At 50.0% G+C, this 18,570-nt stretch overlaps 1 protein-coding gene and 1 long non-coding RNA gene across 2 annotated transcripts; one reads left to right on the plus strand and one right to left on the minus strand.

Annotated features, from left to right (window-relative positions):
- Positions 1 to 11,123: 11,123 nt before the first annotated feature.
- LOC135362868 (uncharacterized) lies at positions 11,124 to 18,532 on the minus strand. The gene is made up of 3 exons (XR_010408266.1): positions 18,049 to 18,532; positions 11,852 to 12,054; positions 11,124 to 11,543 (listed from the first exon to the last, which is right to left on the minus strand). It is a non-coding gene; the product is annotated as an uncharacterized LOC135362868 (long non-coding RNA).
- AGRP (agouti related neuropeptide) lies at positions 17,067 to 17,905 on the plus strand. Its single transcript, XM_045890314.2, has 3 exons — positions 17,067 to 17,196; positions 17,363 to 17,448; positions 17,663 to 17,905. Exons 1-3 carry the CDS (start codon positions 17,067 to 17,069, stop codon positions 17,843 to 17,845), a joined length of 399 nt encoding a protein of 132 aa, XP_045746270.1. The 3' UTR covers positions 17,846 to 17,905.
- Positions 18,533 to 18,570: the final 38 nt, after the last annotated feature.

Consider the following 18,570-nt stretch of genomic DNA (forward strand, 5'->3'; position numbering starts at 1 on the left):
AAAATCTTAAAAAAAAAAAAAGTTACCAAGTGCACCAGAGCAAGCCAGCTGCTGGGCTGGGATGGGGCCCAAGGCTCTTACCTTCCCCTCTGGGGCTCCTCTGTTCCCCGAGATGCCATTGTGAGCCGAGTCAGGATCCTTGAGAGCCGATGGGAGCTTGATAGGCGGAGAATTGGCAGGTTCATGGCTCGGGGGGAAGGCAGCCATCAGCCTGGGCCCTTGAGAGCCCAGGGTGCTGGTAGAGACTGTCCCAGCAAGGGGACTGGCGTGCAGGTGACTCCAGGGCAGCACATCTGCTGAAAGGCGTTAATGAGATTCCTTTCTCCCCCAGAGCTGTGCGGCGGGAGTGTGGCCTAGACGTCATGTAGGGAGGGCCCAAATTCCTGAAGGGTGGTGGTGGCAGCTGCTAGGGTCCTGGGGTTAATTATCTCCAACGTCACATGGAAGAGAATGTGCTGAGGTGGGACCTCCTCCACCCAGCCTCGGCTTCTCAGGGCACGGATCTCTCCAGAACTCATCCTGCTCCTCATTCGACAAAGTCTGAAGATCAGCTCCGTTTGGACCTCAGCTCCCTTACTGTACTCCAGACGCAAGGGACTGACTTTTCCCTGAGATGCTTTTGGGGGGGGGTCCCACCTCTGGGCCTTTGCCTTTGCTGTGCCCTCTGCCTACTCCATGCCTGGGCCCAGCTATTTGCTCAGGGAGCTCAGGAAACACTGGTGAATTGAATTGCTCTGCAAATAAACAGTGCCAAATAGGTTGCCTGGCACTTAGGAGATGCACACCCCCCCCCCAAATTTTGTAAGCAAACAAATTACCCAAAATTGGCAAAGAGAAAGGATTCATCCAGTCTTTTCTTGTGGCTCTGTTCCCCAAACTCTTCTCCTTTTACTTCTTCCAAACAGCCCCACTCTCTCTATTCCAGGCCCCCGACTGCAATTTAGCCTGTCCTTTTTGGGGTCTGGACAATCCTACCCGAGGTGTCAAGAAGCCCTGTAGGATCCCCACAGTGGCCTCGTGCTGCTGAAGCTTCTTCCTCGTCATCACTTGTAATAAGCGCGTGAGACTGCTTGCCCGGTGGCTGAAAGTTCTGCAGGGCCAGGGACTGCGGTGCCTCACTCACTACCGGTGCCCAGCGCCCATCACAGGGACTGGCAGATGCGGATGCTGTGTAAATACCTGTTGCATTAGGAAAGACTGCAGGCCCGGGAACACTGGGGGCTTTTCTCCCTCTCTGAACCTGCCCAGATCATTTGCCAAGTCGGTGCCATCTCCGTGGTTATTCCACATTGCCCAGAGACACAGGCTCTCACCTGAGCTCTGTCTGGTTCCTTGCTATTTCTCTCATCACTCTTCGCTCTTGCTTTTCCCCTCCAGTTCCCACAAGAGTAGAGAGGCTTGAAAGTTTGACACTAAAGCTGAAAACTTGCCTCAAGATTCCTCTTGCATGTTTCCTGGAATCTGCTTTCCACCTCTCTTGGCTTATACAGCCAGTGATTCACTGAGCCAGGAGTCTCTTCTCTGCAGGGATTTCTTGCAGGAAACGTGAGAGGAGCTGGTGACATCGTCTTTCACCCCACCCCCTCTCAGCCCTGGCTTTTCTTACCTAGAAGACCAGATTTGTTGTACCATGTGAAGCGGGAGAATTGCTATTTCTTCCCCTGATGCTGGCAGCCCTTATTAAATCAGGGCCCTGTACCCCAGGGGCTCACACCAGGGTGTTTGCAGAGCTTCCAACACCCCCAAGCCCTAGACTCCACAAGAACATAAAATCACCTCTGTTTCTCTGCTAAGCTTCCACATAATGACAACCTCTGGCTCTCCCTGGAAATCCAGAAAACTATAGGAATACAGCTAATGTGCTTTCAAGATGCCAAGCCTTCTCATCCTTCCTAGCCCCCAGAAATCACACATGCACATACTTTCTGATTTGCAATAATTTTTTAAAATTTCAAATGCAAATTCTAGAGTCTGCTGCCTGCACAAAAGCAGCCTTCCCATCAGCTGTCCCTGGCAGGAGGTTTTCACACTGAACGGGAGGGGAATTGTGCTAATGTCACCCACGCAGTCAGGTGACCTGAGGATGTGAGTGTGCATGTCCATGTCAACTCTGAGAGAATCTGGGGCAGCTGGGTTGGGGGGTGGGCTTTTAGGGACTGTTGATGCAACTGGATGAACGGGGTAACATTGGATATGGGCGTGCAAACCAGGGGGTGTTTGAAAGGCCAGGTGTGTGTTTGTGTTACGTTCCTGAGGCACTGCTTAAATTTAAAAACGCTTTGCGGGGCGCCTGGGTGGCTCAGTTGGTTAAGCGTCTGCCTTTGGCTCAGGTCATGGTCCCAGGGTCCTGGGATGGAGCCCTACATCGGGCTCTCTGCTCGGCGGGAGCCTGCTTCTCCCTCTCCCTGCCGCTTCCCCTGCTTGTATTCTCTCTCTCTCTCTCTATCTCTGTCAAATAAATAAATAAATAAATAAATAAATAAATAAATAAATAAATAAATAAATAAAATCTTAAAAAAAAAAAACAAACCCTTTGCAAACGGGTCCATGAAACAAAGCAGAAGGGCGGCTTGTAGATAGTGAATTAACCAGACTTCCAGGAAGTTTGAAAAACAATTCTGGAGGAGGGGCACCTGGGTGGCTCAGTTGGTTAAGCGACTGCCTTCGGCTCAGGTCATGATCCTGGAGTCCCAGGATCGAGTCCCGCATCGGCAGGGAGTCTGCTTCTCCCTCTGACCCTCCCCCCCTCTCATGTGCTCTCTGTCTCTCTCATTCTCTCTGTCTCAAATAAATAAATAAAATCTTAAAAAAAAACAAAAAAAACAACAAAAAAAACAATTCTGGAGGAGTCCAGTAACTTATCACCATCATCAACACAAAGTAACAACAGTTATCAGTTTTGTTTTTTTTAAGATGTTATTTATTTATTTGACAGAAAGAGACACAGAAAGAGAGGGAACACAAGCAGGGGGTGTGGGAGAGGGAAAAGCAGGCTTCCCGTGGAGCAGGGAGCCCGAGGCGGGGCTCGATCCCAGGACCCTGAGCTGAAGGCAGACGCTTAACAGACTGAGCCACCCAGGTGCCCCAGCTATCAGGTTTTTGTTTTTTTTTAAAGATTTTATTTATTTCTTTGCGAGAGTGAGAGAGAGAGCACGAGCAGGGAGCCCGATGCGGGGCTCGATCCCAGGACTCTGGGATCATGATCCAAGCCGAAGGCAGATGCTTAACGACTGAGCCACCCAGGCACCCCCCCAGCTATCAGCTTTGAGTACGTAGTATGTACCACATGCATGCACACGCACACGCACACACACGCACACATAGGTAGGCTGGCACACCCAAGTCAAGCCAGTCTTATCTTCTGTGGGTCCTCTATTCTGTACTGGTCTTGGAACCTTTTGCCCAGGACCTATGTTGTGGGATTCAGTGTAAAATAAAAATGCAGAGCATCTTGTTCAAAACTATGGTGAATTTCAAGGTAGCAATAGCACAAGTGTGGAACCTTTTGAGCAGAAAGCTCTGTGTGGTGACAGAGCTGTCAGGCCCGTGAAGCAGAAGCCCCTGCATTCACCTCCGAATAACCAGGTGCATTGCTCAACCTTCTGTCCACTGGGAAGACATCCCCCCACAGCTGGGGCATAGCGTGAGAGCAGTTCATTTTCAGTGTGTCTTCTTCACACCAAGACATAGCATCCTTCAACCGAGCCTGGGCTTTCTCCCTCTCCGTTAGCCATTTGCTGGGGACCCCACCTAATGCATGGGTGTGAGCTGAGTGCGAGCAATCAGTGCGACAGCATTAGGTGACACTGGTGCTCGAGCCACCTGTCTATGCAGATTACTTGTACTACTTGGGCCTGGCCAGGCTTGATCTGGGATAAATAAGAAAGCAAATGGCTGGATAAAGATATAGCAAGCTACCAGTGAGCGTTGGAAAGCTGCAGAGGCCATAGTAATAACAGAAAAGTAAACTTCAAGAGAATGGCTGTGACCCAAGCTAAGGAGAGAAATCCATATGGATAAAAGGACCCATGCATTGGGAAGTCATAATAATAATCATATATGTGTACGTATCGAGCAACAGACCTTCAAAATAGTTGAGGAAAAACTGACAAGAAAGGGAAAAACTTGACTAATCTATAATAATCGCTGAAGATTTTTACACCCCACTGCCATGGGTGGATAGAAGAGCTGGACTGAATAATGAGAAAATGCAGAGAAGAAAATGCAAGAAGAACGTTGTCAACTACCCCACCCGTAGCTGACATTTCCAGAACACTAAACTCAACAGCTGTGGCACCCCACCTGTGATTCCCGCAGATGTGGCACCTTCACCAAGATAGACCATATGCTCACCCATCAAACAATACTAATAAAATTTAAAGAAAGTACAGAATATGTTCTCTGACCACCATGGAAAGAAATTAAAAGAAATAACAATGAGATATACAGAAAAATCTCAGATATTTGGAAATAATACAACACACATCTAAAGAATTCAGAGCTCAAAGGAGACATCTGAAGGGAAATTAGATAACATCATGAATGGAATGATAAAACTAAATATATCAAAGCTTGTGGGATACACTGAAGCAGTATTAAGAGGAAACTTAGAGCTTAAAACACATTATAGAAAAGTGGAAAGTGGGGGTTAGTTCAACATTCTCATGGCTTTGTGGTTACAGTGCAGAGTATGAACCTTGCAGGGCGAAGGACTCCTTCTCCTGATCTCCCTGCCTGCAGGCTCTCCCATCCCCTCCATATGGTAGCCCTGAATATCGTTCCAACACACAAATCTGATTGTGTCACTCTCTGGCTCTAAACCCTCTCATGGCTCCCCATTGCTTCAGGATGAAATTCAAAATGCACCTGGCAAGCTGGCCTTTTGTGACCTTTACTTTTGATGTTACTCGTTTGCCACTGTTGTTACCTCCAGCTTTCTGAACTGTCTCTTGAAATCATGAGTTTTTCTCTCTTTTCTGTCCTAGAGCTAGGGTTCCAGATAAAATGCAGGACTCCCAGTTAATTTGAATTTCAGATATGTAACGAATAAGTTTTTCATTTTTTATTTTTTAAATTTTATTATGTTATGTTAATCACCATACATCACATCATTATTTTTTGATGTAGTGTCCCATGATTCATTGTTTGCATATAATACCCAATGCTCCATTCAAAGAATAACTTTTTAATATAAGTATGTCCCCAAAACTACATGGGGTATATGTATATATATATTAAAAAAGTCTTCATTATTTATCTAAAGTTCAAGTTTAACTGGGTGTTAAATTTTTATTTTTTAGGGCGCCTGGGTGGCTCAGTTGGTTAAGCGACTGCCTTCGGCTCAGGTCATGATCCCAGAGTCCTGGGATTGAGTCCCACACATCGAGCTCCCGGCTCAGCAGGGGGCCTGCTTCTCCCTCTGACCCTATCCCCTCTCATGCTGTTTCTCTCTCTCTCTCTCTCAAATAAATAAATAAATAAAATCTTAAAAAAAAAAAAGTTTGGAAAAAAAATTTTATTTTTTATTCGCCAAATCTGGCAACCTCACCCAGAACTAGCACATGGTATTGCATCTGCCCTTTCTCTGCTTCTGGGCATGGCTGACTCCTCTTCCTTAGACAGGCCTCAGCTTAGAAATAACCTCCCCCAAGAAGACGGTTCTCCCCAACCCCCTTTCTCCAGGTCTGTCTCATTCACTGCTAACTCCCTGGCCCTTGGAACAGTGTCTAGCACTTGGTGGACACTCAACAAATATTTGTTGAAGAAAGAAGTGCTGACCTAGGTCCCAGCTCCAGGGACAACGAGCTGGCCCATTTCCCGCCTCCCAAGCCTGTGGCCCCCAGGGGATGCATCTGTTATCTATGGCTACACACAAACCACTCCAAAAATTAGGGACTTAAGACAGCACAATCACGTAGTTTGCACGAAAAGCTGTACAACAGGGAGAGCTCAGCAGGGACAGCTCACCTCTGCCCCACGTGGCGTCAGCTGGGGCTGGAAGAACCACTTCCAAGATGACTCACTCATCGGGCTTTCGAGTTGCTGCTGCATGCGGCTTCTCTCCACAGGGTGGCGTGGACTTCCTTACAGCATGGTGGCTGGGATCCAAGAGCAAGTACCTCAAAAGAGACAGGAAACGGCAGATACTAGGCTTTTCCACACTATTCTGTGCCTTAAGCAGTTGCAGTTCCTATTTAAGGAGAGGAGACAGAGACCCTGTCTCTTACTGGGACCAGTGCTAGAGAATTTTGTGATCATGTTTTAAAGTCACCACAGGGGAGAATACTCACCACAAAGGAATTGACAGAGCCCATGATCTGCACCTAGTCTGGGTGGATGATTGTCCACAGGATGGGATGCCTTTCTCTCTACAGGTCAGTGGTGCCACAGGGCTAGTGTGTTCAAGGCAGCCTTGGAGTGGGATAGGACAGGAGAGAAGAGAGAGACAAGAGACAGAGAGGAAGGGGGGATGAGAGATAAGGAAAGAGTCTTCCCTTGAAGGAATGAGGACTGAGCAACCCAACCCACGTAGGCACTTAAAAATCTGTCTGAATGGAGGCCACACAATTGGCACCTAGCATGGGTCCCTTGGGATGTTGTAAGCAGAAATTTCAAAGCTGTATTTTCTTTTGGTTTTGAACAATTTCAAATTTATACAAAGTCCACAGAATAGTAAAATGAACAACCTACACATCTGACACCTAGTTTCACCAATGGTTAACATTTTGCCACTTCTGCTCTTTGAAATTAAGTTACAGGGCGCCTGGGTGGCTCAGTCGGTTAAGCGACTGCCTTCGGCTCAGGTCATGATCCCAGGGTCCTGGGATCAAGCCCCACATCGGGCTCCCTGCACAGTGGGAAGCCTGCTTCTCCCTCTCCCCCTCCCCCTGCTTGTGTTCCCTCTCTCGCTGTGTCTCTCTCTGTCAAATAAATAAATAAAATCTTTAAAAAAAAAAAAAAGAAAGTAAGTTACAAACAAGACATTTCCTTCCTAAAGCCTTCAAGCCTGCATCCCCGCCCCCCAAGCGCTGTACTCTCCGCACCAATGGTTCTCCACTGGGGGTGATTTTGTCCCTCAGGGGATATTTGACAATGCCCAATGCAGACATTTTTAAATTATATTCTTTATTGAGAAAAAATTCACATCACGTAACATTCACCATTTTAACCATTTTCAAATGTACAGTCCAGTGTGTTTTTGTATATTCGTGACGTGATGCAACTGTTAGTACTACCTAATTCCACAAGTTTCTCAGACATTTCTACGTGTTGCAACTGACAGGGTGCCGTGCCCCTGACACCTAGTGGGCAGGGACCAGGGTGCTGCTGAGCTCTCAGGAGCATTATCTGGCCCTAAATGTCAGTGTTCCACACAATTACATCTGAGCACAACAACAGTAATTGAGTGCTGTCGTCCCCACTGGTCTCAAGGATGCCTTTTTAAAATTCACTTTAGAGGGGCACCTGAGTGGCTCAGTTGGTTAAGTGGCTGCCTTCGGCTCAGGTCATGATCCCAGAGTCCTGGGATCGAGCCCCACGTCGGGTTCCTTCCTCAGCGGGGAGCCTGCCTCTTCCTCTCCCTCTGCCTGCCACTCCCCCTGCTTGTGCTCTCCCTCTCTCTATCAAATAAATAAATAAAATCTTTAAAATTTGGGGCGCCTGGGTGGCTCAGTCGTTAAGCGTCTGCCTTCAGCTCAGGTCATGATCCCAGGATCCTGGGATCGAGCCCCGCATCGGGCTCTCTGCTCGGCGGGAAGCCTGCTTCTCCCTCTCCCACTCGCCCTGCTTGTGTTCCTGTTCTTGCTGTGTCTGTGTCAAATGAATAAATAAAATCTTTAAAAAAAAAAAAAAAAAAAAAAAAAAATCTTTAAAATTCACTTTAGAGATTGATAGGGGGAGAGTGTGTGTGTGAGGGGAGGAACAGAGGGAGAGAGACAAGCAGAGTCGGTGCTGTGCAAAGAGCCCAATGCGAGGCTCCATTCCATGACCCTGAGATCATGACCCGACCCGAAACCAAGAGTCAGACGCTTAACCGACTGAGCCACCCAGGCACCCCTGTGTGTGTGTGTTTCTAAAGATTTTATTTATTTGACAGAGAGAGAGGGGGAGAGGGAAGGAGCACAAGCAGGGGGAGCAGCAGAGGGAGAGGGAGAAGCAAACTCCCTGCTGAGCAGGGAGGGAAAATATGAGGCTCGATCCCAGGACCCTGGGATTATGACCTGAGCCGAAGGCAGATGCCCAACCGACTGAGCCATCCAGACATCCCTGTGGCTGTCATCTTTCATCCAACATTATGTCTGGGAGATTCATCCCCGTTGTGTACAGCAGTTCATTGTTTTTATTGCTGTGTAGTTTCCCACAGTATGAATATATCATTATTCATCCATTTTCCTGGTGTTGGATATTTGGATTGTTTCCAGTTTTTACCTATTATGAATAAAGTTGCCAAGAACATTCTATACATGCATTTTAGTAGAAATCACACTCAGTTCTCCTGGGTTTGTACCAAAGAGTGACCTTGCTGGATCATAGGTCAGGTGTAGCAGTTATAGTGAATATTGCAGTTTTCTAGCTTACCTCTTACCAGTTCTAGTTACTTCATATTCTCACCAACACTTGGTTTTGTCAATCTTATTAATTTTAGCCAATGTAATTAGTATATAACAGTATCTCGTTATGGTTTTATTTTTTAAATTTCTTTATTTATTTTTGAATTTTATTTATTTATCTTGAGAGAGAGAGAGAGCACACATGAATGGGGGGGGGGCAGAGGGAGAGAGAGAATCTCAAGCAGACTCCATGCTGAGCACAGAGCCCAACATGCGGCTTGATCTCACGACCCTGAGAACATGACCTGAGCCGAAATCAGGAGTCGGATGCTTAACCAACTGAGCCACCCTGGCACCCCTCTTAAATATCTTTAACTAATGACCATAAGTTCTTAATTTTAATGAAGTCTAATTTATCAACCTTTGATGCTGAGAGATTTCTGAGTCTAGTCTTTTGTTTCTGTTTTAAAATATTTTATTTTATTTTTTCTGAAAGTAGGCTCCACACCCAACATGGGGCTCGAACTCATGACCCCGAGATCAAGAGTTGCACACTTCACCAACTGAGCCAGCCAAGAGCCCCATTTGTGTCTTGTTTAAGAAATCTTTGCCTAGGGGGGCGCCTGGGTGGCTCAGTTGGTTAAGCGACTGCCTTCGGCGCAGGTCATGATCCTGGAGTCCCGGGATCGAATCCCATATTGGGCTCCTTGCTCAGCAGGGGGTCTGCTTCTCCCTCTGACCCTCCCCCCTCTCATGTGCTCTCTCTCTCTCATTCTCTCTCTCAAATAAATAAATAAAATCTTTAAAAAAAAAAAGAAAGAAAGAAATCTTTGCCTAGGGAACGCCTGAGCGGCTCAGTCAGTTAAGTGTCTGCCTTTGGCTCAGGTCATGATCCCAGGGGTCTGGGTTCGAGTTCCACATCAGGCTCCCTGCTCAGCAGGGAATCTGCTTCTCCCTCTGCCTGCTTCTCCACCTGCTTGCGTGTGCTCTCTCTCTCTCTCTGACAAATAAATAAATAAAATCTTAAAAAAAAAAAGAAAGATATCTTTTTTTTTTTTTTAAGATTTTATTTATTTATTCATGAGAGACAGAGAGAGAGAGAGAGAGGCAGAGGGAGAAGCAGGCTCCCAAGGAGCAGAGAGCCCGATGTGGGACTCGATCCCAGGACCCTGGGATCATGACCTGAGTTGAAGGCAGACACTTAACCATCTGAGCCACCGAGGCGCCCAAGAAAGATATCTTTGCCTAGGGGCACCTGGGTGGCTCAATCAGTTAAGCGTCTGCCTTCAGCTCGGGTCATGATTCCAGGGTGTGGGATCGAGCCCCACAGTTGGGAGCCTGCGTCTCCCTCTCCCTCTGCTGCTTCCCCTTCTTGTGCTCTCTCTGTCAGATAAATGAAATCAAAAAAAGAGAAATCTTTGCCTAGTCCAAGGTTATAAAGATATCCTATGTTTCTCTAGAAGTCCCACTGTTTTACCTTCACAATTATGCTGATGCTCCTTCTGAAATTAATTTTTGTGAAGGCTTCAAGGTACAAGTAAAACAGATAGTCACTTACTTACTCCAACACCATTTCACCACTTACATAAGTTTGCATAATTCATTTTCAACCATTCTTCTTTGCTAATGTAGGCACTTAAATACACACATGACTTCAGTTGCATCCCATTAGTTTTGATATACTGTGTTTCATTATCATTTAATTTGAAACATTTTCTAGTTTTCCCTTGTGACTTCTTTGATTCATAGATTATTTAGAAATGTGTCCAAGAGCATAAGGACACTCAGCACAGCTCTGGCACCGACTGAGCTCACAGCCTCATGGGGGCTGAGTCGAGTGGGGGTGGGGCAGCTGCTTGCTTTTGTCTGTGCCCCTCCTGGGAGCTCTGTAGGTGGGTGAATGGTTTCCACCACCAAGAGGTGTGTGGGGAGACACCGTAGGGCAGCATGTCTGCTAACCCCCTGGCCCTAGCATGTGCGTGCATGTGCGTGTGTGCACGCACCGCCCCCCCCCCCCCCGTGCACCTGTGCGTGCACATACACATACCATCCTTCTCCAGCTCTAAAACACTCCCAGAGCCATGTGAGGAGGAAAGGAAAGCAGGCCGGCCCCTTCTTAGGTGAGCGATCAGAACTAAGTCACTTAAGCTGTAAGCCTGAGCTCTGAAAATGGGGATGGTTTATTTCAATGTTCTGCTGAGAATTAAATGTATGGGATGGGAGTCTTGCTGTGAGGCATTGGATAAACTTGTAGCAGGTAAAGGGCTGAGGTAGGGAGGAAAACTTGCTTCTATGCCAGATCCTGACACAAAGTCTGGCTTTGGCCAGAGATGTGGAGGAGGACCCCTACCTAGGACGTAGTGGAGACAGTTTACACAGGGCCTACTGGGGCAAAATTGGGAAGTGGCCAGCAGGGCTGCTCGCGGAGGGGCACCCTGTGAGCTCCTCCTCACATGCTGGGCTGGGCCTTGGTGCTGGGGTGAGAGTTGTGCTCCAGAGGTTTAAGCAAGAAGGTTATCCTTTCCAACCAAGGTCCCCAGATGACCACTCCCCGGGGGACTCCACCCTCTCCCAGCTCTTATATGTCTACCTCCCAGGCCTGCTTCCCAGCTGGAGGCAAAAGGGATGGGAAGGGGTAACAGCAGAAAGGAGGGGGTCCAGAGGACTCTGGGAGCTGCCGTAGCTCTCGCTGCTTTCTCTAGCTGACCCTGGGCTCACCCTGAGTCTGTCAAGCCAGGTACCAGTGCACCCCTGTGCCCAGGGCCTTAGGCAGCATCTCCATGCCTATATCTAGAGTTCTGTAGCCTCTGTTCTTACCTGCACAGAACCCGAGTGGCAGGAGGGATGAGCAGGTTGCACAGCTCCTGGGGCTTTAGCAGAAACAGTAATTCCTGGGGCGCCTGGGTGGCTCAGTCAGTTAAGCATCTGACTCTTGATCTCAGCATGGGTCTTGATCTCAGGGTTGTGAGTTTGAGCCCCATATTGGGCTCCATGCTTGGCGTGGAGCCGAAAGAAAGAAAGAAAGAAAGAAAGAAAGAAAGAAAGAAAGAAAGAAAGAAAGAAAGAAAGAAAGAGTCATTCCTAGGATAAGAATCATTCCTAGGTAGCCCAACGGTTCCTGTTGTGAAAACACCTTTGTTCCCGGGCTTTAGCTGAGCCACTGAATATCCCCAGGGAGTTGGGTTGCTCCATTCTATGGGGATAGATTAGGAACAATGAAGGGGACATCCTGGGCACCCCCTTCCCAGCCCAACAGTGCCATGCCTCTGTGAAGAGTTGATGGGGACTCAAAGTGCCCTTACCCAGAGATCCTGTAAAATTCAGGGGTCCTCTCGGGATGCCTGCGTGGCTCAGTCAGTTAAGCATCTGCCTTTGGCTCAGGCCGTGATCCCAGAGTCCTCGGATCCAGCCCTGCGTTGGGCTCTCTGCTCATCCGGGAGCCTGCTTCTTCATCTTCCTCTGCCTGCCGCTCCCCCCTGCTTGTGCGCTCTCTCTCTCTCTCTCTCTGTCAATTAAATAAATAAATAAATAAATAAACAAATAACCAATCTTTAAATTCTGGGGTCCTCTCATCACCTGGAATGGAACAATCCCCTCACCACACTGTGTGGGCTTCCTGTGAGTGCGGAGGCTGATGTCTGCCTGTTTGAACATGCTGACAGTTAGAAATCACCCTGAGACAGAAGGTGATGTGCTGCAACCCCCCTAGAAACAGAATATTTCACACTGAAAGGTGGAGCCTGGCAGATGGGAGAAAGGACTGGCTACCTCTGCAGGCATCTGGCAGTTGACGCTGGGTTGTAGATGTCTTCAGAGGGGCCTGGGGTTGGAGTTTAGGATGGCCTTTGCCATACCGGCAGGGCCCAAGCACCCAGACTGCAAGCCACATCCTATGAACCAGACTAGCTGGGCCTACTTGTCTTTGGCACCCCTGGGCCTTTGTGAAATTTCCTCTAAACACTCCAGCCATAGCTCAGTTGCTCTGGGGACCCTTAATGAAGGGCCCACTTCCAGCACTGAAAGTGAGGATGGTAGGGGGAGGGGGGACTGGGAGTTAGAGTAAGGCCTGAGGGTAAAAGGTGTCTCTGGGCCTGAGCCCCCTTGCAGTCTCTCCATCAGCTATCTCTGTACCTTGCTCCACCTTCCCTTGGTTTGGCTCCATTCTACACTTTCACTGCAGCAGGAAAGCCCACAAAGCCTGTCTGACCTCAAAATCAGGAGTTTCAGGACACCACAGCCTCTGACCTACCCTCCAAGTCTGGAAGCCTTGGCATAACGCTTTTCATGTAGCAGGCACTCAGTAAATTGTTCTTGCATGAATGGGAGAATGGCAAGGGCTGGCATTCGGCCTTCAGGCAGCAAACATGACTCTCTCTTCTAGGATCACCTGATCACGGAGGAATCCCTCCCATCTTAGGGCTCAAGACAGCAGCCTGAAATAACCCCCATCCATCCTGATTCCCCCTCCCCGGATAATTGAGGGGACCACACCTCCCCAGGCAACCTCTGCCTTTTGGAAGTCCTACAGATGAGCCACAGGGGCAAGGGCAGTGTGCTGGGAGGGGGTCTGGTTTTCAGAACAAAGTTGGATTGGGAGAGCCAGTGGGTGCTCTGCTGCCCCCTGCTGGACAAAGTAGGAACAGTGCCCTTGGAGGTGAGGACTACCTTGAGGAGGGAAAGGGGGAGAGGTCGGGGTCAAACCCCCCTCCTTGTCCTCATACTTGATCTCCCGCACAGAGCAACTACATTCTCCTCTTCCTCTCCCTGAAGTCAGGGTCCCTACGTTTGGGTCCCTCCCTAGCCTCACCAAGTAGGCACTGCCTCCCCCCAGGTCTCCCAAATCCAACGCGAAGAACATTTCTGAAGGTCTTTTTGTCAACAAGCATGATCCTGGGAACATCAGTTCCTGACCAGTAAAATCACCCCCGTAGTATTTATACTTATTAGCAGATGAAACGGGCTGGGGGGGCGGGGAGCTTTTATACACTACCAACTGTAGGCAGCTGCGTTCATCGGGAGGAAAGATAAATGTAAGGATCAACAAACCCAAGGGAAATAGAAAATCGTAGGAAGGCAGAAACTTAATTGTAACAAAATTTGATAAATCGGGCCAAAAATTGGTTATTTGCAAAAACAAATAAAATTTGATAAGTCAACGGAAATTTCACTTTAGATAGAGATGCAGATATAGATATGGATATGGACATAGATATAGAGGAAGAGCTATGACCAGAAACCCACAGGCAATGTTTTGGGCTAATTCAGTGGTGACACAGTGCTGGAGGGCAGGAGGACAGGGTGGGAAAGGATATAAACAAATGTCGATTTCTGGACTGCAGCTGGGTGGCAGGAGAGCTCCTGGGCTCTTGTGGCTATGAGGCTATGAGGCTATGAGTCTGAGCCTGTGCACACTCACAGCAGTGATACAATGTAGAGGTGGCTCTAGATGTTTGCTGATTGACTCACTGACTGAATCAACTCTGGGAGTAGCCAACTCTCTGACCCTGGGCGGGTCGGGGAAGGGGGAGAAAAGCGTCTACTGACTGCTCAACAGGCTGGGGCTCGTCCGGTGGGAACCAGGCTTGGAGCAGAGCATGTACCAGTGTTAAGCTGTAGAACTAGGCAGCTCGGTAAACCATGTGCCAATCATGGGTCCAGAAAACTTACATTGTCCCTAGTGTGGCTCCACCCCTGACTCTTACTCAAGCTTCATCAATGAGTAAAAGTTTCCTCTCCCAGAAAGCCTTCCCCAGCCAACTTCCTGCTCCTCCCTCAGCTGGGGTAGATGCCCCTCCTAGTCCTACAAGCTCCTGGGGCATTTTTCTACCAAAGCATTTATCCCATTTCATTTCAGGTAATTCTCTTTGTTTTTAATTTTTATTATGAAGATTTTCAAACCTACACAAGGATAGCAGTCATGGGATAACGAAGCCCGTGAATTCATCACCCAATTTCAACAAATTACCAACTCATGAACAATTTTATTTCATCTATATCATGTCCTGCTATTCCCCCTCCCTTGGATTATTTCACATCATTTTATCAGTAAATACTTCATTATATTTCTCTAAAAAAAGCTACTTGGAACCACAAAACCATTATCACAACTTAAAAAATTAACAATTATTCCTTAATGTCATCAAATAGCCAACATTTCTACTTCTCTCATCATCCTACTGTGTTTTGATGGTTGGTGCTTTCGACTGTCTTGCCCACCGGACCTGACTAGGGACCGGGGCTGCCCCTGGGAGTGTTTCAGCCCTTGTCCATCACTGCCCATGTCATCCCCCGCACACACACAGGGGAAGACAGTCATTGCTCTGTAGATGAGCAGACACTGAGCGCCTGGATGGGATGAGCACTCCCACCACCTCCAAACATGAACTGTTCTTAGCATGGATGCCGATCAGGCCCAGCCAAGTGCTCACAGCCTCCACCTCAACTCACCTGGGGCACCTTTCCAAAATCCACCTGCAGTCTCTGCTCCCCACCTCCATCTCCTCAGCCAGAATCTCCAAGGATGGGGCCAGGGGCCAGGGATTTGGGGAAAGTGCCTCAGGTACATTTGATGCATTGCCCTTCTTTTTTTTTTTTTTTAAAGATTTTATTTATTTATTTGAGACAGAGAGAATGAGAGACAGAGAGCATGAGAGGGAGGAGGGTCAAAGGGAGAAGCAGACTCCCCGCCGAGCAGGGAGCCCGATGCGGGACTCGATCCCGGGACTCCAGGATCATGACCTGAGCCGAAGGCAGTCGCTTAACCAACTGAGCCACCCAGGCGCCCCTGCATTGCCCTTCTTGAACCCCCACTGGCCCCACCAAGATGGAAGCATATCTACTGCTTGATACCTTCACCCTGCACCACCCTGAGATGAGAAGGCCCTGGGGTAGACGTCGGGGCCCAGCTCTAGCCTCTGGGGAAGAAAGGTCAATGTCAGTTGCCAGGGAGGCTTTGACACCAGGTCCACTTTGTGGCTATTTGTCACCAAAATAGCTAGTAGCATTGTCAGGGGAGAAACGGGGATGGCCCTTTGCTGGATTATCCTGGGACCACCTCCTTAGAGAGGCTTTCCCTCACTCCCCAGCCTCCTCCCTCTGGGCAGTAGTATGTGACCCTCTGAGTTCCTGGGCCAACCACAAGTGAGGCCAGTGCTAGCCTGATATCAGAACAGACATCAGTGCCCGTCTGTGAATGGAGTTGCCACAGCCCCACAATCTGCAGAGCGGCCCCTCCCCATGCAACTGAACCCCGAGACTGACTGTTGGTGCTGAAGGCCAAAGGCTGTCAGATGACAACATATGGTTTCCACCCGCTGCTGGGAGGAATTCCTCGGGCCTCGTCCTGGGCAGAATAGCCTGTGTGAACCTGGACTGCAAACCCCAACAGCCTCATCTTCCTACTGTCTCAGGCAGCTCAATTTGTACACTGAGGTCTTGAAGGTAATTCAGCCTGTACCCCTTTCCCTGACGGGCAAGGGTGTGTTAAAGAGTCCTCCAGAGGGGAGAGGGAAGGCAGGGGCAGGTGGGGTCCTGTGTGTCCTCCCACCTTCACAAAAGGGCAGTCTTCACCCTGGCCTCGTGCTGATGAGACCAGGCGTGGGCACAGGCCTGACAACACAGGGCGGAAGGCAACAGTCATTAGCACTAATGAGACAGGCAGCCTGAAAGCTTTTTACTTTGAAGCTGCTCGCCCACCCAGGGAACAGTCCGTTCTGCCTCCTTGGCTTCCAGGAACCCCGGGCGGAAAAGGGTTTGGGAGAAGGAGCAGGGGTGGGGGTCTTGGAGAAGCCTGGAGGGACAAAGGGGAGGGGAGGAAGGACTAGGGATGGAGGCAGGAGGGCTTGGTTTTGGCTAAGTGGGCTTCTCCCCTCCCTTTTCCCTTCAAAAAAAAACCCCAGGATCTAAGTCTGCACCCCACTCTGGCCACTGGCCCATCACCCTCTTCAATGCCCTTGACCAAAGTTCCTGGAAGCAAAGGAAACAACATGCCACACAGGGTCTGAGTGAGCATCTCTGGGGCCACAAATTAAATTAAGATCTCAGGGCTGCCTGCCTTGTTACTGCTAATGGTTCCTGCCTGTCCAACCTCCCCACCCCTACCCAGGTCCCTGTCCTGTAGAAATTTGGGGGTTCTGGGTACCCTGTCTTGTTCCCCAACTTTGGCACCTGGGGACCTCACCCCCAAATTGGAGATGGGCACACCTCTTATAGAGCATCCAAAAGCGCAGGTTTCAGGGAGAGAGGCCTGAGCTGTGCCCCCACCCTCTGGGGAGGGCCCCTTATGTCCTGGTTGCAGGCGGCAGTCACGTGTGGGGCATTCATTAGACCCTGCCATATAAGTTGAGGGCGCCGGAGTGGCCAGAAACTCTCCAGGCAAGGATCCAGCAAGCAGAGGTAAGTCCTCTGGTTGGGCAGAGACTCCTGACCTCTGGGAGGTCTCTGTCTGGGGTAGGGCACCTAGAGGGTGCATCAAGGATGAGGAAGGACTAAGTGGTGTGTCTTACTGCTGGCCAGGTCATGCTTCCTGCAGTGCTGCTCAGCTGTGCCCTGCTGCTGGCACTGCCCCCCATGCAGGGGGCCCAGATGGGCCTGGCCCCCATGGAAGGCATCAGAAGGCCTGACCAGGCCCAGTTCCCAGAGCTCCCAGGTCAGTATGGGCAGGGGTGGAGCTGGGTGGAACCTGGAGACCTTCTGGCCACAAAGTATCCTGCGGGATATGAGCCCTCCTTCCCCCTTCCCAGTCCCAGGCCTCGGAGGTGGGTGTTTTATGCATGGGGATGGAGGGGGTTCTGCCCTCACATCATCTGTTCCAGGCCTGGGCCTACAGTCCTCGCTGAAAAGGACAACTGCAGAACAGTCAGAAGAAGCTCGGCTGCAGGAGGCCGAGGCCTTGGCAGAGGTAACTGCCCAGGAAAAGGGGGACGACCACAGGCTTTGGGAAGGGACATCAGGCAGAAGCCCCTCTCTCCACCTCATGACCCCCTCACCTGGGGTGATACTGCAGACTACTCTCTCCATGCTCCGTGGCCATCCTGCCTGCATTGAGGCAGGTGACATCCCTGGACCCGCATTCAGAGGCCCATGCCTGCAGTCCTGCTCCCTCACTCCTGTAGGTACTTGATCCGGAGGGCCGGGAGCCACGCTCCCCGCGTCGCTGCGTAAGGCTGCATGAATCCTGTCTGGGACACCAGGTACCATGTTGCGACCCATGTGCCACGTGCTACTGCCGTTTCTTCAACGCCTTCTGCTACTGCCGCAAGCTGGGTACTGCCATGAACCCCTGCAGCCGTACCTAGTGGGCCGACGTCGGGGTCGGGGCTGTACACGGGGTAGCGAATAAAGGCTGGGACCAACCCCAAGGCTGTGGCGTTATTTCGAACGTGGCCGTCGGAGGCGGGAGGTCATGGAAGTCACGGTAGGGATGGGGTTGCGGCCAAGCCAAGAAATCACACACACCCCTTCCCAAGGGTCTAGGCTACCCATCATCTGAATCACTTACATGCATGCTCTTACGGTGCTAGGCGTCGGTGGGGAGGCGGAAGGGCCGGGCTCCAGCCCTCCAGAATCTTGCACAATAAATGCGGGTGCAGCGCGCAGTGCATACAAGGGCTGTAACTCCTGGCTGGCCAGCAAGCTTTAGGCTCCAGGGCCTGCTTGCAGCTAACTCGACCTGTGACCTCGGCGAAGCCTGCCCCTCGAACCGTAGTTCCCTTCGGGGGAAGACTGACTCAACAGTCTGGAATATTTCCAAGCATAAGAAGCACCGCTCACTCCCATCTTTACTCGGCCTGCGCCTCGGTGCCCGCTAACCCAGAGGGAGTTGTAAAGCTAGAAGGCCCAATCGAATCCCCGCGGCCACGTGCGCCACCACGCGGCCGGCCTCAGACACTCCAAGTTGGTAGCGAGAGGTACGCCTACCCTAGTCGCGCAGGCGCCAGAGGGCCCACACCTGCGCAATGCTTTCGGACGAAACCACCCGGAAGCCGGGCGCCACTCAGAGCCCCGCCCCATTGTGGTCACG

This window comes from Mirounga angustirostris, unplaced genomic scaffold (genome assembly GCF_029215605.1).
Source record: "Mirounga angustirostris isolate CCGP_5_RB_7025 unplaced genomic scaffold, mMirAng1.0.hap1 SCAF_16, whole genome shotgun sequence".
In the NCBI taxonomy this organism is placed as follows: Eukaryota; Metazoa; Chordata; class Mammalia; order Carnivora; family Phocidae; genus Mirounga; species Mirounga angustirostris.

Bases quoted from the DNA above. Each gene is read 5' to 3' on its own strand.
- AGRP (XM_045890314.2), top strand. From the start codon at position 17,067: ATGCTTCCTGCAGTGCTGCTCAGCTGTGCCCTGCTGCTGGCACTGCCC. The intron at 17,197-17,362 runs GTCAGTATGGGC...CATCTGTTCCAG, and splicing joins CCAGTTCCCAGAGCTCCCAG to GCCTGGGCCTACAGTCCTCG. The intron at 17,449-17,662 runs GTAACTGCCCAG...TCACTCCTGTAG, and splicing joins AGGCCGAGGCCTTGGCAGAG to GTACTTGATCCGGAGGGCCG.